The following is a 23,102-nucleotide window of genomic DNA, read 5'->3' as shown; positions in this document are numbered from 1 at the left end:
CCGCCCCGGGCCCGCGCGCTGAGCGGCGGCGCGGGGCGGATCCCCGCAACGGCCAGAAGCCGGGGGGAACCAAAGCCGGGGGGCGGGCAGCGTGAGGCTCCCCCCGGCCCCGGCGGCCTTCCAGAACCTTCCCCGAGCCGCCGCGCTGAGACTTCCCCCCTCGCCACCCCATCTTCCGGAGGCAAGAGCGCCTGCCCGGCGCCACGCTCACCTTCGCCCCCTCCTTGAGCATCTGGGCGAAGCCCGGAGCCTTGGGGACGTGCAGCGCCATCTCCGCTCCGCTCCGCACCGGCCAAGCACCGCACCGAACCGGGCCGCGCAGCGCCGAGGACGACGGGAGGGGAGAGGGGGGACGCGCAGGCGCGATGAGGCAGCCTAGCTGGCCGCAGGCTAGACGAGTTGCGCCCAGGGAAGGTCGATAGCGGGGCGGGGCGCAGGGAGACGGCGGCCGGCGGGTGTTCCTGCTTCTCCTCAGAACGGGCGGCGGGAGGCGCGCGGGCTTCGGCTCCGGCGGGGCCCTGCTCGTCAGCCGGGGGGGGTTCCTGAAAGCCGGGTCCCGTAAAACACCGCCTCGCCTGACATCTTCCTCTCCCCGCAGTCCCGGCTGAGCCCACCAGCAGGCCGCCTAGCCGGCAGCCTGACCGCCGGGTAAAGGCCTCGGAGTTTCTAAAAGAGAGTGAAGATCGATAGAACGGGAAGCATTTAGGGATTGCTAGCTTGAGGGGTGACTGGCTTGTCCTGTGACTGTGCGTTTTGCTTTAGGTAAACAAAAACAACCAAAGTGGATGGTTCATCTCACTTCTACAGTATTTATGTAACATTTATGTCACTTATTTAAAAGGAAAAGAGCCAGCTCATGTTTTTCTGGAAGGGGTAGGATAGCATTACTTGATTCATTGTACTATGTGCAACTCACCACCTCTTTTTGTCAGGGGTGCTGAGTGGTGGTGGCCTTTCCTAGGAGTTGTTGTCCGTGTAGTAAAGCGATGAGCGGTATTGTGGCGGTGGCTGGTGTTGGCTTCTTCAGAGTCTTTCTTTCACTGTCAAGTTCAGCATACTGTCTCCCAGGCATTTCTCCAAGTACCTTTAGTGATACATGTCCCAGAAACAGTGAAGAGCCTTCATTGCCACGGATGGCAAAAACTGGTCATAAAACTTTGCAGACTCCAGTTGGGTATTGCACTTAGCACATACCTGACTTGTTCAAATGGAAGCAAAATGTACTGATAGGAAGACTAAGTACAGTCAAGTCCTCATTATCCAGGGTAATCTCAAGTAATACACATGCTACAGGACATGCTGAAGAGTTCACCTTGACATCTCTCCAAACAGCTGAGAGAGATCAGCTCAGGATCCAGCCAGGAGACAATGGAGCTGCTTTTATATGGAGCTGCTTTATGTTTGGTAACTTATTAACTTTGCTTCTGTGCCACACAAAATTAAACATACTGATTCAAGACAAGAACTTCAAGGCCCTAGAAATAATACTGCTGCATTTAGGCCACGCGGTATCTGAGCCTGAAACCCAGCAGAGGCTGAGCTGCTCCACCTCTGCATCACACAGATAGGCCACCTGCAAGGTTAATTAAATCACTTAATATGTGTTACTTAAGTAACCTCAAGAGGACACACTTGGTTTAGTTTTACCATCCTATAATTCTTAAAATTCAATCAGTTTTAACTTGTAACACATCATGGCAGTATAAAAAAGAGTGGTGATAGAAAGAAAAGCTACATAAAGCACCCTGTGAATGAACTTCAAAAAAACTATATGCAGTTTTGCTAGAAGTACTTAGAGGCAGATGCCACCTGCAGCAGAAGACGGAACCTATTCAGCCCTCACTATCATGACCAAGAGTGTGGGCACTTCCAAATGGAAGTGCTGGGGTTTGGCGTAGGGGCATAACACCATTTATCCTTCTCTTCTCTCTTCCAATGTATCCGCACCACAGTGCAGCTAGGAAAGAAGGAAATGTTCATCTTGTTCTACAGCCAAGACACCAGAAACTGTATTTTATAAAGCAACTTCTGTAATCTATTGTTAGCCACAGACATCAAAGGAGGTACTTACTCCCAAGTCAATGCAGAAGACTTTTCATAGTCATGAGCATGAAGTCATGGGCAGTATATCAATAGTTGAATACATTCTAGTCAGAGACACTCATTTTAGGGCAGAAAGGAAAGATGGTTCAAGTGGTTAGACTGCTGATCAGTCACTCCAGGATGCGTTTCAACTCTCTGTGACTAATACCCTGCATGACCTAAGTCAAGTCTATAGTGATTCATCAACACTTAAAAGTTTTGTCATTTTTTTACCGTATATTTTGCATTCTCTGTGCCATCACCTGGATGTAGCTACCTCATTGTTGCAGGACTTAACATGAGTACGTTTTTTTTCCAGATGGGAAATAGAATGATAAATGATGAAATGGCTTCCTGGAAATTTTGCAGTCTTCAACTAGGAAGCTCATGGCTTTTTCCTGTAGGATCCAATCACTTGCCTAGGTGGATTGCCAACCTGGACTTAAATTATGATGCCCCAAACAGTATTGATTTGTATTAAAAAATGTTTCTGAGCTCATTGGTATACATTGGTATTATTCTCCTTTCTTGATTTTCACCAAGACAAATAACAGAAGAATCAAGGCAATAGTATGTAGAATGCTAAAGAAATGGAATTTTGCTATTACAAACGCTTCTCAAGTTTACGTTCATTATAACCTTTCCCTAACAAGAAAGGCTGAATTTTTTATCTTTTCATAACTTCTGAACTCTGTTCTCTGATTTTTCAGGGATGGCCTCTCCAAAGCACTCACTTCGTGAGAATCTTAGTAAGTGTTAGCTCAGAAATTACATCAAGCGTTATTATTGCCTGGCAATGTGGTGTGTTAACCTTGTGAGCATTCATTCTACTAAGAAGGTGACATTCCTGTTCTGAGTCTTGAATAATTAAAATGCTGTTATTTAATTAATCTCTCAAGTGATTATATACAGGAAATGTAGCTGGCATAATGTTGGAACTACAGCAAAAAGCAAAGTCAGCTCACACAGGCCAACAGTAACCATCGCAGCATTGCATGGTGCTTCTTGTTAAGTGAACTCTGCTTGAGTAAAATAAGCAATTTGGGGGTGAAAGATTCAACTCTTCTTATTCAGCACTTCAGCTGTCCGGTTCACTCCAGTTTAGGCTTCTTCCTAAGTGCTGATTTTGCTTGGAGAAGTAAATTTACCCATGTTTGTTTCTACTCATAATATTGCAGAGTCATAAAGTCAGTGTTGCTCAGTTCCACACTCCAGGACCAGTATGTTAATCAAGGACAGTGGACACAAAGGCAGTCCTATCTCTGGCTGCTTGTTTCACCTATGCATTCTCCTTCCCCTTCTCTCAAATCCTCTCTTGCCAAACATTTGTGCACCTGTGCGATGAACCAGATTAGGGAAGAGATCTGCATTAAGACTAACCCAAAAGAAGCCTGGCCAGCTTTCAGCTTTCCGGCTCACTACATGGCTGTGCAAAATCTTGACCTGGCACAAGGAAAGATGAAGGGAGACAGGGCAGCACTCTCTGTGTGGCAATGCTGCCTTATGCTATCTTCAAATATTTCTGGAACTGCCCTATTGGTACAGTGCTTTTATTGAAGCTTATGCTAGCTACATTTTTTAAAGTCAGAATACCACTAAAGCTAAAATACATATGTATGTTTGTGATTATTAATATATACAATATGCATATATATTAATCTGTATTAAACAATCACTAAAACATCTCTTTCTGTTATAATCAGGAGTTACTTGGTACTTACTGGCTAATCATGACTTTGACTTGGCCTTGATCTTTTTTTAGCTACTCATCTACACCATTTAAATTCTGCACAGACATTGCCATCCTAAAAGACCATCCAAAGGTCAGAGGGTTGGCTATTGGCAGTTGGCTGCCCTTTCACCAGCCAAAATCTATTACTGTACACGTGGAAATCCCCATCTTATCTGTAGGCACATGTTTGTCAAATTCTAGGATGGCAAAATTTTAACAAGATCTTCAGAAGTTCATAAAAAGGACAGAATGTTAATTTCTGTTTGCTTATTCAGCAGTGGGAACCTGAGCAATTGGAAAAGAAGGGATAGAAAAGTATCATCTGCTGAAGTTGTAACATCTGACTGTGTTTGTCCAACAGCACTGACATCTGGCCAATGAAAAAACGTGAGTGGCATCTTGAGGGAAGCCTGAGGACCACACCTAGTTTGCAGAGAATCATGCTTATACCTGAAACAGAGAATTGTGAACCACATAGGGCTGAACATTCAGGGTGAACATAATTCTCTTAGTAACAGCAGCAGCAGTTACCTTAGCTTTTCCCAGATTGTGCTTATCTCACTTGTGACATAATGAGAAGGAGCACTCTCATCAACTGGAGTACTTCTAATCAACTAAGTACTTCTTAGGTCATTGGTCCACAGCTCCTGGGTTAAATGCTACCCTCATCCCAGGCTTATCTCACTTGCTGGTGCAGAGGATTGCAAACCAGACAGGAAAGCAAGACTTTCTTACCATTTTTGTATTCTTACCTCAGTGTATGTGCTTTCTGCTATAGCTAATCCAGTTAGCTCGAGTCACTGGAAAGCACTTCTGGGGATTTTAGAGCACTATTGCCTTTGCATGGGATCAGTAGATTAAATTGTTTGAAAATGTTGACATATTAAAATAGTGGTGACAGTCCCCAGCTCAGTTAAGGATCCAGTATGTTTGATTCTAACTGCACAAGTGGCAAGAGTTCAGAGGTTCCTCTGAACAAACAAGATTGGAAAAGATGATAGTCTCAGAAAGGAATCGATGCTGTTTGTATTGATTTTGTATTGCAAATACAATCAAGGTATAAAATCATGCTGTGACACTGATACAGTACAGACCAAAATACAATTCAAGAGCCTCTACTTCTTGAGAGAAAGCAAAATTGTTGAGGTCTTTCTGGTTTTGATATCATAAGAAAGCAAGCATAATTGAGCAAAAATGACATGTCTTCTAGATGGTGAGTTCTGTTTTACATGAGGTCAAATCCAGTATCAGGTAAGGGCTAGAGAAACATCTCTCTTCGGTTTTCAAAGTGGTAATATGGGAACTTTTTTCCAGTGGAGTGCACAGGAGCCTGCAAATACAAGCCAACTGCTTTTGAAAGTTCATCTGTTCTTGTTGGGGTGGGAAGAATTTATCAGTACCTATATGGATGTGGAAACTTGGAGAACATCAAACTGCTGAGTGAAGGAAATAGCAATTTTAGGCTGTAATTAGAAAAGTGGAAGAGGGCGGCAGGCTCAGCATTGAAGAGATGAAGACTTCTGCAGAAATAGCACCCAAAGGAAGTCATGAAGAGTGAAATAAATAACAACTGTCTGCAGACTCCTGGGAAAAAAGCTGCTACCACACCTGATTTGCACTTCTTTCAGCTCTGCAGACACTAAAAAGAAAAAATTGTGGCTAAAAGGTAGGGTTCTGAGATCAAGACCACAACTTACGTTGGTTGGCACCTGGGCCACTGAGATCTGTGGTCTTCTTTCTTCACTGTGCCATGCCTTGATGTGGATGCCCAATCTGCAATTTTCTAAGAATGGTCTAGACCAGTACTAGATCTTCAGGACAAAGACAGAGGTTTTTACAATTTTTAATACTTTGTTTCTCTACTCAAATAATTTTAAAGACCTTGTCCAAGGAACTAAAAATTTTGTTTCTCACATTGTCCCCATTCTTATTTGGGGATTAATTTTAGGGTTCTTAATCATGTGTCATCTGAATATACCTGTTAAGAAATCCATTAATTCTCCAGAATTCAGGTCAGTGGGAGTTTTGTGGCCCACCTGTCGCTGAATCAGGCCCAGGGTCTGCAGAGCACTCTCCTGCCAGCACAGAGCATGACCCACCAGCATGACCTGGGGAACTTCTGTGTGTCCCATTATTTCCTGGCTACTCTGTCAGCCCCATATATCTGCCAGCAGCTTGGAAATTGGCCTGAATCCGTGCTTGGTTGTGAATCAAAAGAATTCCAAAGACACCTTTGCACCCCTCATTTCTGCACTGCATAACCTTCCTAGCTGTAACTAAGGATCATAGCTCGCACAATAATGCATAGTCTTTCCTATGTGATTCTTGAAGTGTTTAAAGAAATGTTAAAGGATAAATGCTGTGCACCTCTGCAAAGCAGGAGATACTATACCACACTGTACAAATAAGGGAATCATGCCACAGTGTAGTAAGAGCCAAAGGCCATAGGATGGATTCATGCCAAAAGTTGGGACGATTGCACAGGACTTGTTCCCAGTATTGCATGCTAAATTCCAAAAGTGTGTTCTTGTGTCTGAATAGACACATCACCTACTGCCTAAAAAAACTGTTAAGTTGAAGACTGTACCATTGCTATTTAAGTTCCACAGTAGAGAAAGATAAAGTAACATATATGTATGAATAAAATAATTATGGACATTTACCAAAGTATCATTTAAGCATGCAGCACACTTTACATATAAAGAATAAGCAGAGAACATTTTGTAATAAACAACTTTAAAACAGGTAATTGTGAATGTACTGGTGTTGTAATACATACAACAAAAGAAAAGTTAATGTCCTGGAGGTTTATTTAATAAGAAAATAATCCTAATGTACATTTAATCAGCAGGAACTAATGTTTGTACTGTGCTACGACAATATGTAAAGCTACCAAAATACAGTATTACTTTGTTCACTCAGATTTGCGTGTATTTGCTAAGTATTTGATCTCCAATGCTTTCCATACTACACAACGAATGAGTGAAACCAGAATGAGAGAACTAGGCTGAGGGAAGCAAAAGGATGTTACCAGACATCAAAGTTCCAAGGTGAAGGTGGCAACACCACATCCCTGACTTGGCAGTATCAGTAATTTTCGTTGTTGGCTTTCAGCCAGATTTAATTCCAAACCCTGTATTGGGGTTAAAATTCTTGAAAGACTAATTGAGCGGTAAAGAAATCTCTGCCTTTTTTGCTTTTGAAGGATAATTGTCCCAACTGTTTTTCATTGATGGTACTGCTTACCTTACCAACTCTGCAGGCTAGGTGTTCATTGCTTAGCAAAGAATAGATTTTATCTGTGTTGCATTTGAGCTTCTTCATTTCTATCATTTTAATTTTTTTAACATAGTACAGTGAATTGAATGTCTAAATGTTTGTTATGCATCTTTATGGTTCAGGTTCTGAGTTCTATTGACTAAATATGGGCATCAGTAAGCCATGTGTGGGATTCACGACAGATTCTCTACTAATCATTTGCTTGCATGAAAATGGTCCAAAACACATATTACAGCATCACATCAGTTATTCTGATCCACTAACAGATGTCCTTGTTGTCAGCCAGCTGGCAAAGAGACAGCAGAAGACATTAAACCAGTGCTTGAAGTGGGACAATATGTGGCAGCAAGCCATATCACCGCTCTCTTACTTTGAACATCAGCATGTTGTGGGTTTAGGAGGGGATCATCTATGTTCCCAGCACCTGCAGAAACAGAGAGAGCAGCTGTCTTGTTTAATCACTTACAAAGGCTTTGGATAGGTTGGCCCAGAAGACACCACCTTCACGGAAAGGAGTGGTGGAAGGCAGAGTGTACAGCATTCCAAACCATACTGCTGTGGTTTTGCTTCATTTGAACTTAATTTGCTTTATTAATAAAAGCAGACATGTGACAATTAGACTTGCTTTGTGCACAAACTCAAAAAAATACAGTGGAATAGGGTTCAGAAAGATATATTTGGGAAAGACAGGAAACCCAAAGCAGTCATTCAGCAGTGTGTGATTCCATTTATAATGCTTTTGAAAACACAAGTGTAACTCCCTTTGCTCTCATCAGTGGTTTGATACCTGCTTTTCAAGACTTCAGTATCCCTGAAATTTGAACTCTCACACTTAGTGGGGTACTTCATTGTGCCTCCATGACTCCAATCGTCTACGATACAGTCTAACTAGCAATTTGTCTTCAATCTTGAATTTCTGTTACCACTGGCATGTACAGGAGAACTACAAAAGAAAATGCTCTGATCTGCTGAGACTTAAAAAGGATTACAAATTTGAGAGCTAATAATAGATTTTACATACTAGAATCACAGTCCAAGCTGAAACAGTGAAATACAGAGTGTATGCTTTTAAGTGTGCCATGTACAGTATTTTTACTGTTAAAAAAAAAAATAAAAAAAAATTCTTATGATTTTACCCACTGATGATGTAGGTTAAGTTACTAGTAATGGTGTGGCTTATTCAGCTAATCTATGGTCAGACTTAGTAGTTATAATAAATTATCCCAGGACTATCAACAGGGTGAAAATAAGGGAACTTTTAGAACAAGTGGGATTACAGTTTTTTTCCTGTTGTATGATATGTGGTTCCAAAAGGTTACAAATGCCCTAGCAGCAATCCTGCAGACTTCTCAGCAGTTCTAAAGAAAAGGTTGCTTTCAGTTGTGCATCTATCTCTAGTTGCCTGTGTTAAAGGATTCTAGATATGTGCTTTCAGTGTTCCCCCCTGAAGTCTTGGAGAAAAGAATGAATCCTCTGCATAACAACTTACAGTCTCATAGGAACCTACTGCTTTAACTTTTTGTGTCTGTTTTTTGGGTTCAGGAGGCTTAAGTGAGGTTATGGTGAAATCTGTGAGTGGTAGTATGAAGATGAATAGAAAAAAACCCTTATATTTGGATATTCAGAACTTTAAAAAAAGGTGTTTCATCAGCAAGTGAAATTAGACAATGTTTCTCAATTTTCACTGTTTTGTAATCATTATGGCAAATTATGGCTTGTAAAAAAGTTTTAAGAGAGCAAATATTTGAAACAGTTTTCTTTTTCATACTTTTTTGCATTTTTAAAATTCAAAAGCAGTCTGTCATGTCTATATGCCATGGGTTTTGTAACTTTTGAAAGCAATGCTTTAAAATTGAAATGTCATCAACCACTAAGCTGTGGCAATACAAACAATCCAGTTGTAGTAAGCAGCACTGTATTACTGCATTTAACATTTCAAGAATTATGGCTTTATTAATAGCTGGCTTTGTTCATTTTAAACCATTGTCAATTTATTTATGGCTGTAAAACTGTAGAAACTAAGTGAATGGAATGGGAGTAATTTTCATTTTAGGTATTTCAATAGTAATTTTCTAATTTTGCACTATGTTCGAACACTTGGAATACTCAAGTGGCAGACAAGTTGATGATCTAAACTGTAACCTGGAATGTACAATTTCCCCCCCCAAAAATGTATGTGCTGCCCCACATATCTTACAGCTTTTCTTATGATGCCATTGATGGCTACTTAAGACTGCAGTCTTATGTTTCATAACATTTCATCCGAAATGGACAGTCACCCGACATTAAGATCTAACTGCTTATCTAAAGGAAAGGTATTCAGGGTATGATGAAGCTTCACACATAGATAGAGATGTTGTATTTTACAAGATGAGAATCTTAAACATTTTTATCAGGAGCCTGTAGTTCAGATAATTTAAAGATCAGTATTCCCTGCTGCCTCTCTGTGAAGGTGGCATTCCTGTCACTCTCACATGAGAATCAGGATTTAGAGAGCTCAAGCAGGAGCTACAGCAGCCTGCATATAGTTTATGGTGTTAAAACAATTAGCTGGTATTGCCAACAGAGCTTTAAAAGAAAGGGAAAAAAAGACATTAAAAAAGATTAAGTACAGGTTTAGTTTGGAGATTTGATTTTGTTCTTGGATAATTGTGGATGACCACATAAGGAAAATCATAGAATCGAAACCAGGATGTCATTAGGGGCTTGCATGAACGTGATATGGGGAAACAAGGTTGTTTTTTGACAAAAATTGCTGTAGCAAAAGCAATTTCTTAAAGTGATTAAGGAGTTTTACATTAATATGCCATACTGGTGAACAGTCAGTATCAAAATAGTCAATAGGTTGCACATGGTGCAACATTATACTATTTTGATCCAGTTCTTGTTCTGTCTTCAAAGGCTGACATAAGATGGATGAATTTCTCAAATGTGTCCTCTAAGGGGCAGCATTGAAGAGCAGGTTTCTCTGTAAGCGGCTGCTGCTATTCATGATATGGAGTAGGTGTGACTAACAAATTAGTGCTTATTCGCTGTTGTCTGGAATTACGGGTTTTCAAAGGTAACCAAAATGTTTGCGAGTCATTACTGCCAATCTGTCAAAAATCCTGTAGCAGACATGTTTCAGTTTAAGTGATAAAACCATTGGAATTCTCTCCTGAGGAGTACTCAACATCATACAAAAAAGTTGGGTATTTTGTTAGGGTTTTTTTTAGTGAGAAACTGATGGCAGAGCCTCTTTGCATTTCTTTCTTGTGAGAAATATCAATATTATGTCGTTTCTAGAAGCAATATGTCATCTTAACTAATGCTAATTAGATAATATCAAGTCTTTCCTGTCAGTATTGCACTTAATATTGTGTGGGTGACTCAATATGGGAATATTCTGGAGTATTAATATCACTGGCTTAGTCCTGTATATTAGATCACGTGAATATCTGCTTCTTCCTTATTAAAGTCCTGTGATAAGAGGAAGAGTGTGACATTAATAATGACAAAATGGTAGTGCTTGGTCCTTCACTTGCGGTCAGCTTCAGGGGCATGGGTAATCATTTAGGAAGAACAAAGTTCAAGTGCTCTTCTTCCCCACTGAAAAAAAAGCAGTTTACTGTCCTACCCTACTTTGTCTTGTCAGTGTCCCAACAGAAAATTGGTAGAGTCTTGTTTTCTGGGCAGGAACTGTCCCTCGGTAAGATGGCCTTTGAAATTGTCTTGTATACTTTATCTGCCAAAGTCTTTTTTTTTTTCCTAGTGTGCCTCTATAAAAAGGTAATATCTTTGGGTTTATAAAAATATAATATCTTTCATTGGAACAAGCAATTTTGGCTGAATTTGGGTTCATGGGGGAAAGTGGCATGAGCATCCATCATTAAAGACCTTATCAGAGATGCACAAGAGTTCCAAACCAACTGTAAATAGGGAGGCAGGTCATAAGTCTGACAGTTTTTTACTTTGTAACCATAATGATTTCTTGTTTAATGTAGTTCATTCTACAGAACAAGATAAATTAATGTACACACATTCTGTCATTGTGTGATAGTCATGTGCCTGATACATCTACTGCACTGCTGAACTGTCTGCTCTGCTTTTGCTGGTTATAATATCATATGTTTTCTCTTCAGGAAGGGAGGGAAGATAAATGTCTAGAGGAGGTGTGAAGGCTTCCTGGACTATTATAAGCTGCATTTACTAACGGCAATTTTTTGCTAATAAATATTCTAGCATTTATTGTTTCTAAACTTCTCCTTTATGTTTGCAGCTGGCACTATTAACTAAGGCAGTTTTGGTGCTGAACCAGCAGTGAGGTTTCAAGTAAGGGCAAAATACCAGCTGCTGCTGGGGATTTTGCCACATGCTTCTGGATGCTGATTTCTTCCTTAGAGCAGCAAAGCTTCATGAAAGATTGTGTTGACTTGAAAGTCTTGTGTGTGTATCCATGAGAGCATGATGACCTCAGCCATCATCAACAAGTGAGGCTGTAATATCTTGTAGTATCCTCTTCAGGTAAGTTCTTAAGTAAGGTAAGCTAAGCATTCCCTTATGGAATGGCAAGTGCAGTTGAAATGGAATGATTACTCCACTTTTACATGGATATGAGAGAATTATCTTTCTATCCTAGGACAGTTGGATGTGGGTTAGTGGTACAGTTGGTAAGCAAAATTGATGCATTTGTGTTTAAGTGCTTGCAAGAAAGTGCTGGTGTTTCCAGTTAGCTAGTGCTAGCCAATGCTAGCTTTGAACATTCAGCTGCTGATTGACTAGTGACTTGCTGCACACTGTCTATCCATATCCTCCTTCACCATACCCTGTTGAGATGACCCACCGTTATTCTTCCCATAATTAGTTTCTAAAGGTTATTTCCATCTCTGCACTGATGTGAGTGAAGCTTATAAGTTTGCACCTGTTGATTTCTGACAATAGTGAGGCTTTTCCAGTAATATTTCTAACTTCAGCTTTCATCTTGTTTTCCATGCAAGAGATACACAAGGGTCTTTGGCAGCATCATATCTCAAAGGCTTCAGTTTTCCTCCTCTCAGTGGAATTAGCTTCCCATGATTTCTGTCTAGAATTTGCTGTGGAAGCGATGGAGTTTTTCACCAGTCAGATTTTCAAATGATTCAAGATGCAGTTATTTCCCAATGTTCTTAAGGCAGGTGTAAAAATTGTTGAGTCAACTCCTGTAAATCCACATTACCTCGACTGAGCCAATTTTTTAATTTCTCTGCAACAATCTCCTTCATTAGATCTGTATGATCTGTATAACTGAATTCAGTTATTGCATATCATTTTGCCATTATTTATAAAGTTTCTTATGTGCTATTTTTTAAGCCAGTGCTCAATGTATGTTTCATGCTGGTTTTAATGACTTAGTTTAATCTGATAGTGTTCAGCCATTTGTGAGCATAGAGCTTGGGGGAAATTACATTATTTTACCTGTGTTAAAATACTACCTAGGCAAGGAGACTGGAGGTAGTATCTAAGAACAGTAATGAAGTGCTCTGTTGGCTGCTTCACTTGTCAGGACTTGGGATGTTATGTTGTGAGTGAGGTGCAACAAGACTAAATAATGTATATTTGATCTATACCTTTCCATTATCTGAAAGACAGGAAAGAAGTATTCTTCTCTGGTTCTGGATTTCTGGCTGGGAAAATTGTGATTTGATTACATTCTATTGGATGTTCTTCTGATTGCACCTAGGATAACTGCTGCTGTAGTAAAAACCACTTCTCTATCCAGTTCCATGCAGACTTGCAATGGTTCTCCTTATGGACTGCCAGAAGAGATCAGGTCAACAAAGAAATTCTATTTTTGTGGCTGGTGTGAGGGCACTTATTCAATTACCATGGCAGACAAATGGAATATACCATATAGCTTTTAATATTTGGCAAATTCTGAGCCATGCAATCCAAGTGGTATTGGAAGTTCTACAGGTAAAGTGGAGTTAAAGGATGTGACTCACCAATGTTTATGCTTTCAAAATCAATTCTCTGTAGCATGGATCAGCTTCACCCTGATCAGCCCCAATGTCAGTAAAGGGGACCAAATTCCTCCCACAGTGGAATTTTTAACAAATTTTGCTGCAGAAACAAGTTCATCAGAAATTGTCAAAAATGGGACTCTGTTCTTAGAGGAATCTATAAAATGAAGCTTTTGCTCGGTGTGCAGTTTTAGGCAAAGCATTTTTATATTTTTTAAATTTCTTCTTGGAACATCTTCCATATGCTAGAATATTTAAAGTATATTTTTAAATAGTGACTGGCAATCTGTGAAACACCATTTTAGCATGAATGAGGTCATATGCTACTAAAATACTACTTATACTAGGAAACTGAGATGAATTGAAAGTAGCACAGCTAAAAAAGGGTAGGCAACAGGTGTTTTATTAGATAGCAAATATTGGCTTTTTTTACATCTGTAGAATAACTGATACTTCATCCTAAAAATTGTTACAAATTTGGATGTTTCTACTACTGAATATCAGGAAGTCCTAGTGTTCCTACTAGAGAGTATGTTCCTTTAAGGTGTTTTTGATGAATAAAACATGATATCCTCTTCTAGCATATCACCAGTTTCATAATGTGATACAGGATTGAAAGAATTTTGCTTGGGTACCAGGTATCTGATGACTAAGTGTATCCTGGAAAGAAAGCAGGACAGGCTGTGCTCCTGCACAGAAAACCTGGAGTTATCAGCATTCCATAATTTTCACAGAGGTGACCGTAAGGTGTATGTGCAGCCTCTTAAAAAGAAGTATTCTTTGTGTTGCAATAAATGGGAGAGTAATTTTCTTAGATACACAGATTTCATTCACCTACTTAGTGAATAAGACAAGTGGAATTTATCTGTACCCAAAATTTACAATGCCTTTGACTATTAATTTGAGCAAGTCACAGAAGTGAAGTATCCGGGACTTCAATTTCCCTGTTGTTTAAAATTGAGATCTTCCCTAGTCTACTGTTACAAACTAATTTAGAGAACGTTTTAAAATGTGCTGTTTAAATCCATAGTGTTGAGAGTTTTAACACCATAGCCCCAATAATAAATAGATGATAAAATGGCTACAGTCAAATCATTCATCCTGATGCTTCAAATTCAATGTTCTATATACAGAATGCTATAATATGCTCACATTTTAAAAATATGCTATCTTCCATATAATAGTAGTTTCAGGTGACTAATCATTGTGTAAAGCACAGAACTGATATTTAAATGCAAATCAGGGGCCTTTTGGTTTGTGCAGTTTTGGTATCTTAGTACATGATTCACAGCTTTCAGAAGCAGCACACTCCCTAGAAAAGGAGTGTGCATATTAAGTGAAGTACAGGTGATTCCACCGTCTTTTGTAAAGTGTGTATAATAATACAGATTAACTAGAAACACTGACATTTAAAAAACAAGTATACAATGGATACAAAACATAAAATGATTATGAACTCCATTTGCAAATGCACATACTATTTAAACTGAGTACAACTGAAGTGTCAGTCTGGAAACGTGGTGTCAGAGCCATCTGGAAAAACTATCCCTGGGCTATTCAGACATCATTTCTGTCCAAGACCCTTGCTGTCATGGCTATTGAAGATTTTGCATGTCTAAAGATTTTACATAGAGAGCCTTTTTTAGGCTTTACTGTAGTGGCATGTAATGAAGGCACTCATATCATCTAAATACCATCTGTCCATACAAAGCAGAAGAGGATCTTACCATTTGGGGGAAACCCTGGCTCCATGGAAACTGAAGCAGAATATGTTTATTGACTTCACTGGAGCCAGGATTTTCTGTATCTTCAAACAAATACTTTCACAGTAATTGGACCTGTAACTGGAGATCAATATCAACCGCTGACGGTATTGAGCTGTAGAATGTTATTTGCAGTAATGGTTGTGATCAGAGACAAATCTCTCTCCCTCCCCTTCCAAAGGAGACATATAGGGAGGAACCCTCAGTCTTTCCAGAAACACATCAAGAGAAGAGAAGATGGTCAGCGTGGTCAGAGGCGCCGTCCTGCTTTTCACTAACTCTTTGAGCCGGAGCCCATAGTCTGCTCTGAAACCACACTGCAGTTAAGAAGACGGCCTCACCAGTTACCTAACTAATGGTGTAGCTGTCTGATACCCTCCTGGGTCATTGCTGGGGGAAAGGCAGTGTGGGTAGAATATCTTTGCAGTTTAGTCATTTCAAAGTATGAAAAAGGTCTTTTGAGGCCACAAGGGCAACCGCTGGCTTCCTGAGATTTGCACTGATTAGATCAATCCTGGGCTAGGGCCAGAAGGTGAGAGAGTGAGGAAGGATGAAAATTTGGCTTCAGACTTTCACGTCTCTGTCTGTCCTGCAACCTCTCCATATCTCAGCTGAGCCAAGAGAATCTAGCACTGTGCCTGTGCAGGAGATGTGAGTTAGAGAAACCTTTTCCATTTGGAATTAAAAATATAAAATATACCTTCAAACTACAGTTTGAAATATAAAAGGAGGAGAACTCCCTTTTCAAGCACAGAGCAATAAATATCAAGATTCTGTATAATCATTCCATAACTGTTCTCCACTTTTCTCCATTTGTTCTAATGACTGTGATAGCAGTCAATCAAAGAAATCATGTAGGCAGTACATGTGCGTGACACAGCTACAGAAAATAAAAGTTTAAGCTGAAGAAATTAATCTCTCTTGTGATACTTCAAGATTTATCTATTAATTGCTTGCCTGTGGTTTCAAAACTGACAAAAGCTATCCAAAATCACACTAGGAAATCCTCTGAGTTCAGTCATATCTCTGATTTAGTCAGCTTCAGCTATCACTGCCATCACCAGCTCATCTATAAATACCTCTGCTTTCACAGCGTACACATTCTGAAAATTTGCCGTTGCCTCCTCAGAAGTGCAGGGCTATCATCTGCTATTAGACAAGCCCGGCTTGACCAAAGCCAACATGAACCAAGCCTAACACACCAAGCCCATCCCTTATTGTTAGCTTTGATAGTTGCTGCTATCATTTGATAGTTCGCTTGTAGCCAGTCCAAGTTGGCAGTGTCAGCCCAAGCTGATTGGAGCTGCAGACATTTTTGCTGACTGGAGTCATGCTATCTTTGCCAGTTTGCTGGAATAGACACAGACACTGATTGGGTCATGCTGAAAACATTCCTGTCCTATGAAGCAAGTCTGTTTGTATTTTAGGTTTGCCAGGACTAATGAATTAAAAATCTTGGGCTCGCCACAGTTTGCTGCTTAATAATGCCTGTGACAGAAGGATTTTTTCCTCCCTGAAGCATGACAGCATCATAATCCCTCGTCACTGGCAAGGAGAGGAAGGAAAAGCGGAATTGTGGAGAAAAGCGGAAAAGGGTGATCTTTTGGGACAGCAAAGCCTATGGGAAGTGCAGGTAGCAGCATGTTGCCCTGACAGCTGTCTCAGCTTCTCAGACCTTGTCAGTTTGTTGCTATGCAGCAGGTGCAGCCTTTTCTTTTATTGAAGCTTTACTCCATAAAGGCAACGACAAGCCAAGGCAGTGGCTGGCCCTGGATTATACAAGTGCAGACACTCCGCTAAGTGAGGTAAGGCAACAGGTGTGAAAACCGAACTAAATTGATAGAGCTGTAACAGCACTTAATCTGAGTTCTGCTGCAGATTTTTTATGGAGAAACGGCAGCCAGTTCTATAGGCGATTGTTGTGAAGAAGAGAGCTGCTCATTAAACCTCATTAAATTCCAGGTTGCCCACTCACCCTCATCTCTGTCTACAGAGATATTGTTCTTCGTGCATGGAGAAAGCAGGTGGGGAATTGGGGGCAGTCAGTCTGTGTGTTTCCTGTATCGCCGCCCTGTTTGCACACAGGCTGCTTCCATCCCTCTCTCTTCTCTTTGATTGCTTTTTGTGATGAAGATCTTGAGGATTCTGCACAAAAAGGAGTGCAGGGATAAATGCAATATAAAAAAAAATGGATAGCAGGGTAATTGCTGCGTATAAAGATGAGATTTCTTTTCATGGATTGGAATAAAATGAAAACACTCTTTTGTGGTATGATAGAATTCACCGTTGCTTATTGAAGGGGTATTGATTTTTGCCCTCACCTAGTAGGTGGGTAAAAGAGGTAATTTAAAGACATCGCAGACCACAGAGTATGTGACTGGGATAAAACAACAGATTTACTCCTAGCAATATTGTTATGGCAACTTTAAAACCTCTAGCAGAATGCATCATTTTAATTTCTTAGGCTATGATACAAAATGTTAAGTATACTCTTATGTGGAAGACCACTTGAGATAGTAAGCAGATGTCAGGGGAATGTGTACCAACAACACAGAATGATGAACAGCCTTGTTTCAAGGATGTGCTTATCACTTAAAATCTCTTCTCTTTTTTCTTTTTCTTTTTCTTTTTTTTTTTTTTTTGCTTTACCTTCTATTGGGAGGTATGGAAAGGAAGTATGATAAAGGGGTTTGGATTAGTAGGTCTGTTATTTTTTCAAAAACAATGAGAGGTCTCAGATGATTCTTATAAAGTGAGGGTCTGGGGGAAAAAAAGAGATCAATAATGCTCAGACAGTAAAAATTATTTAGTTGAATCAATGCACTTCAAAATAGAATGTTTCACTTGACTCCAAGGATCTTTTCCTGAGTCCAAAAACATACACCATGGCAATTTAGGTGACTTTTCTGCATCTCTGCCCAATAGATATCAGTTCAATTTTTGTGTGTCTTGATTATCAGTAATGGGGAATAAAGAACAATCCCTGATATCCTTCATGTATTAGTAGAAAGAGACACTCTGAGCTCCAAATAAGATTTATTCAAAGTAATAATTTTAGATTATTTGTTGTTATTTTAAGAAAAGATTTTGCATTTCAAGTAACAATTTCTTGTGTAGCATTGCTACAGAGTAACCATATCACTCTGCTAGCTAAATATTAAGCCAGACAAAGCAAATAAAAAAGAAATGCTGAAATTAGTGGGCCAGATACAAATTTGGTTCTCTTCCACTGATTGCAAGGCAGTGATGCCAGGGAAGTGTTTGATTCACTTGTGCATCACCATGGAAGATTATAATTCTGAAATATTGTTCTGTTCTATTGACTTTCTGAGACTGCCAAATAATTAAGTGTAAATTAGAATGAGTTGGTGGGATTTCCGTGCAATACAATAGCTACTTTACTGAAAAACTGCAAGAGTATTGGCTTAGGAAATTGGCTTATGTTTTCACTAGCTAAATGCTGTGTTGTCTACTGACATGTGGTACAACTTTTAGTAAATTCATTGTATTTTCCTGAAGAATTTGTTTTCTAATTGACTGAGGAGTTTTTATGGTAATTTAAAAGCTACTCTCCTAATTGTACACATAGTTGGTATGGATACAATGCACTCTGGATAGCATAGGCTTCAGTCCTAAAATAATTTCTTTATGGGCAGATCTTTTGCATGCATGAAGTCCCACTGACTTCATGTTCTCCACACATGGAGCCAATCAGAAGTTTAATATCTGTGAATTTTAGCAGCTTTCTGCTTGATATACAAGGAGATTAAGTTTGCATTCATCTATTTAATAGAGTTTAACCAAAACTATTCATTCAAAAGGTTAAATATACATAGTGGAGCTCTGAGTACAACTTTTGAGTGTTCAGAGATGCTTTAATTATACCATTACAGATCAGTAGTAGCTAATTCTTTTGTTGCTCAACAATTCTTTAGTGTCCTGCTTGAAATGAACTAGCAGTTTTCTTAACAGACAGGGTTTCGTCTCACTGAAACCACTTTTTGGAATTGGTGGTCTCAGAAGAAAGACCGAGGACTGAGTAAGGTCCCAACCTGGGAGTCAAACCCATGCAGACAGGCCCCTGCACGTGCACAGAGTTCCACTGAAGAATCACCACCAAGGTTTGGAGACCTAGTAACTTTTGACCATTAAGTGTGTGACTGTGAGGGACAGTTTGACTGGGGGAGCATGGGTGGAAGGTAGGAGGATGGGTGCCTCCTCGTTGACACCATGTGGAGTGGCGTGCACGTTCCCAATCACAGGGCAGGCTTGGGGTCATGTTACTCTCAACTCCCCACCCCTTCTTCCTTCTTCACCTTCAGAACCAGGCAGCATTGCCACGAGTCAAGGCTTGCTGAAGGGGCAATGGCGGGGAGCAAGCAGGTGAGGAGAGGGGAAGCTTCCTTTGCCACTGTTCTTTCTAATCTGTAAATAGCAAAAGAAGGGCAGTCTCTGCACTGAATTTCACTTAAATCCTTTTTAAATGGAAAAGTGAAATGGCGCTCCTTTGACTTTGATTCTAAACGTTGCTTAGCTAGAATGAGAAAGGTAGCTGTGAGTGCATGAAAGGCATTAAAACTCATTTGTTGAATGGTGTCACATGCTCTGTAATAAATATATTGTTTGTATTTTTGCAGCTGGAACAAACAAGTAAAAGCATTGACTCAAGTGCCCACATGATCACCACCGCCAGGGTACCTGCTGATAAGCCAGTACGAATTGCCTTCAGCCTGAGTGACTCCCCAGGTACAGTTTAATTTATGGAGTAAACCACAATGAAATAATTGCTTTTAAATTTCACATGTTCTTACCAGTGCTTACAATATCAAATGAAGTGCAGTGTTATGGGTGGATTTTTTTCCTGAGTGATAGCATGTGATCAGTTTTCCTGTCTGATAACTTTTAATGTTTCCATTAACAATTTTGTTAGACTAAAACCACTAGACCGACAGTTTAGCTCTTAGCTTTCTTTTAGTGGTTTGTGGAATATACTTAGGACTATAATTAACTATCATCAAATTTATCTGCATATGCAGTATGTCTGATTTTAGGGAATTTTAAAACCAGAAAAGTAAAATGATATTTTGTACTGAGGATGAGAGTAGAACAAGAAGAGACTTTCCTTTCAGCAGGAAGGTTGGAAAGTGCCACACGTGCCCAGCTTGGTGAGAGATTTCAGGAAACGGATGCCCACATAGCATCTGAGAAACCAGCAGAAATCTCATTGATGCTTATCCTGTTGGCTAGTGCTGATAGAGCATTAATTTCCCCAAACATACCCTGTACATACATGGACCATTTGGCCTTTGAAATAGATGAATATTATTAGTTTGCACCTTAGATATTAAGGTCTAGAGAGCTGTTGCCAAATGGTAGAAGTCAGAATGAAATGAAGTAAATCAGAAGCTGGGAAGCATCCCCAAAAAAGCTGGCTGTGCTGTTGCTAAAGGTGAGTGCCTGGAGTCAGGGTTGAGATGTGTTTATGGCATGAAATATAAGGATCTCTGATAAGCATAACTGAAACCCACTGCTGATGAGTGCTTTATGGGACGGTATGCATTGTAGGATAATGTGTGAGGCTGCTTCCTGAGCTTTGTGTGAATAGACTCTCAGCTTGAATACAATTTTCTCATTTTAAAAATATTTTAGAATATGCATTACCTTTCCTAGCTAATTGTCGTGTAATATTAATTGGCAGCTACAAGCCTGAAATAGAATCTCATTCCCTAAGCAAGGGAATTTAAAAACAAACATCTTCATACATTATTGCACATAATTTTCAGCTCATAAAGTTGATTGACACAGAAAGATGGGGACAAGGAATATAAAGAAGCACATGTGGCTATCTATGTGCCCTTTTTCATAAATTAAAATAATCTGGTAATTACATTTTTATTACAGAAAGTAATAAGAAATCATTCTCATCTCTCAAGTTATAGTAACATGGTAAATTTCTTACAGGAATTATGGCAAAGATAGGTCTTGGAGAGAGATATAAAAGAAAGGGGAGTGCTCTTACAAATTATGGAAAAAGAATGCTTATGTGAGACACTGAAAACAAGTCAGAGAAAGCTGAGACCATGGGAAAATCAAGGAGGGTAGAGTGGTTTGTGACAAGAGATGGCAGTAGGAAATGACAAGGTTGTGAATAGCTTGGAAGAAGAGGACATGAAAGGCAGGAAGCCTAGCTTCCTTAACATTGCATCATATTTTATTTTTTACTTTTCTATCCTGCTAATAATTCCAGCCTCTCTCTTAACATTTAGAGAAATAAACTCAATTACAGAAAGTTAATCTTTTTTTGCTACATTTTGTTAAACTTTTCCATAATTTTGAGTCCTTTAATGTATATATACAAGTGTTCCTGAAGTATGCAATCCAGAATCTCTGTGAGTACTAGAAAACTAAATAGCAACCAGTAAAGCGAGTGCCATGTTCTCTGCATCACATCCCCTTGAGGGCTACCAGGAGGTCTAAACCAACACACCATTTTACCATGTCACAAGAATTCCACTCTTGCTCTTAGTGATAAGCCTGAACATGGTTATTATATTCGATATATTTAAAGAAAGCAAAGGAAATAAACTTTCATCAGGTTTGAAAACTTCCAGCAAACCACAGTTGAATCAAGAGAATACAAATAAGTATTTAGAACTTTTTCTTTTAAGATGAGCTGCAAAAACATTTAACAGGTAGACCTTTAGGTATTCTATACTTGGCTTTTTTTTTTTCCCCTCCTTATTTTTTTATATTTCTTGAATCTTTTTTTCTCCTTGACAAGGATATTTGGTTTCAGTTCAAACAGGAGTTACCTGCTGTAAGTGTGATAGTAGAGCATCAGGTGAGGCTTGTGTACTGCTGGGGTATATATACAAAAAGTTCTTCATCAGGGCTAAGTGGTGAGGGAATCTGATTTAAGCTTTTCCTTAAATTTTACCTCACTTGAAAGGCACAGTGACAGATTTCAGCAAGAAAGGCTGCATTCTCCTTCCGGGGGCTGGACAACTGCTTACTAGGAGGAACTGACAGCATACGTAGATATAAAAAGGGGAAACGGAATGTTTCTTCTGGGTGGTGATTATCTCACTGGCTAGGATTGTAACCAAGCACTGGGTGTGAGGAGCAGTGAAAGGAGAAACTGCTCTCAACTCATGAGAAGAGATTACTCTGTGTTAACTGACCTACAAGACCGGAGCTGGCTTATCCTGAGTGTACAAGAAATAATTTGATTGTTACAGTATTTGTCAGTCAACACCTGATGACTGAAATCCTGGCCTGCTTTGTGCAGTATTTTTAACGTGAAAGTAGGCTAACCAGTTCCTTAAAAGTCTCAGGAGCAGTCCATCAGCGGGTGCGATATAAGAAGACAGTTTTATTGTGTATCTCTTATTCCTGTATATATAGATGTCTATGTTTGTCTCTTTTACTCAAGTTCACTAAGCTGGCATCAAACACAGGTTTTCCAGGGTGTGTCTGCACACCGTATTGCACCAGTTTGACTTAAGGTACCGGTTTAAATTGATGAATTTGAAACATTTTATTTCAGCCTATCTTCTATCATTCGGAAACTAATGCAAGTTGAACTAAATATGGTGTTCCAAAATTTAAATAAGTGTTCCCAAATAGAAAGTTTGTTGCAGTTTATCAACATGAATTTAATTAAACCAATGAAATTTGATATGTCCTAATTTGTATCACTCTTATTTACTGAACATATTAAGATACAATGATTATAACAGGAACTTTATTAAATTTAGGCAAGTGGATTTGTTCTGTGTAATAGTTCTAAAGGAAGGTTTGTAGGTAAACATTGCTTCATCTTCCCTCCTAGAAAAAAAGCTTGAATCTAGCTGAAAAGTTCTGCTAGTGACATGTGGTGATAAATGACTGGGTTTGAAATTAGTAATTTCTTTTGTTTGAAATTAGTCTACCTCTGATAGCACTCTCCAGAAAAATCACTGATAACAAAGGCAAAACATACATCTTCTATGAAACTGACAGACAGTGGAACAGTGTAATAGTTTTGCAAGCATAGCAAATGACTTATTTTACTCCTCTTTATGCCTTTGTTATCCTAGCAACCATGAAGAATTTTTTGCTTTTTTAGTTGATCGTGCAAGACTGTTTTGCAATGGTTGCTTCTTCAGTAGCAACCTTCAAATCCCTACTCCATCCTCATTTTAGTTGTAGTGGCAACAGAGGCTTTCCAGCATGTATTGGTTGAAAACCAGTGGGAATTGCTAAAATATATGGCTAAAATTTACAAAG

At 39.5% G+C, this 23,102-nt stretch overlaps 2 protein-coding genes across 4 annotated transcripts in view; one reads left to right on the top strand and one right to left on the bottom strand.

The window, feature by feature from the left end:
- CCT8 (chaperonin containing TCP1, subunit 8 (theta)) overlaps window positions 1-320 on the bottom strand; it is an 11,696-nt gene extending 11,376 nt beyond the window's left edge. For both annotated transcript variants that reach the window (XM_010585289.1, XM_010585288.1), the window contains exon 1: window positions 212-320. In XM_010585289.1, the coding sequence (XP_010583591.1) occupies window positions 212-271 (60 nt within the window). In that variant the 5' untranslated portion in view covers window positions 272-320. The remainder of the gene's footprint in view (window positions 1-211) is intronic.
- A 15,950-nt stretch (window positions 321-16,270) lies between these two features.
- The window catches only part of MAP3K7CL (MAP3K7 C-terminal like), a 31,284-nt gene continuing 24,452 nt past the window's right edge, over window positions 16,271-23,102 (top strand). The window contains exons 1-3 of one of the 2 annotated variants that reach the window (XM_010585287.1): window positions 16,271-16,639; window positions 18,811-18,955; window positions 19,472-19,580. In XM_010585287.1, coding sequence (XP_010583589.1) covers window positions 19,511-19,580 — 70 coding nt within the window. In that variant the 5' untranslated portion in view covers window positions 16,271-16,639; window positions 18,811-18,955; window positions 19,472-19,510. Of the gene's footprint in view, window positions 16,640-18,810; window positions 18,956-19,199; window positions 19,218-19,471; window positions 19,581-23,102 lie in introns of those variants that run through there. The other variant, XM_010585286.1, reaches the window with a different exon arrangement.

Source organism: Haliaeetus leucocephalus, unplaced genomic scaffold (genome assembly GCF_000737465.1).
Source record: "Haliaeetus leucocephalus isolate CR32 unplaced genomic scaffold, Haliaeetus_leucocephalus-4.0 Scaffold93, whole genome shotgun sequence".
NCBI classification, from domain to species: Eukaryota; Metazoa; Chordata; class Aves; order Accipitriformes; family Accipitridae; genus Haliaeetus; species Haliaeetus leucocephalus.
Note: the sequence above shows the minus strand (reverse complement) of the source record. Positions and strands in the feature narration are given on the sequence as shown.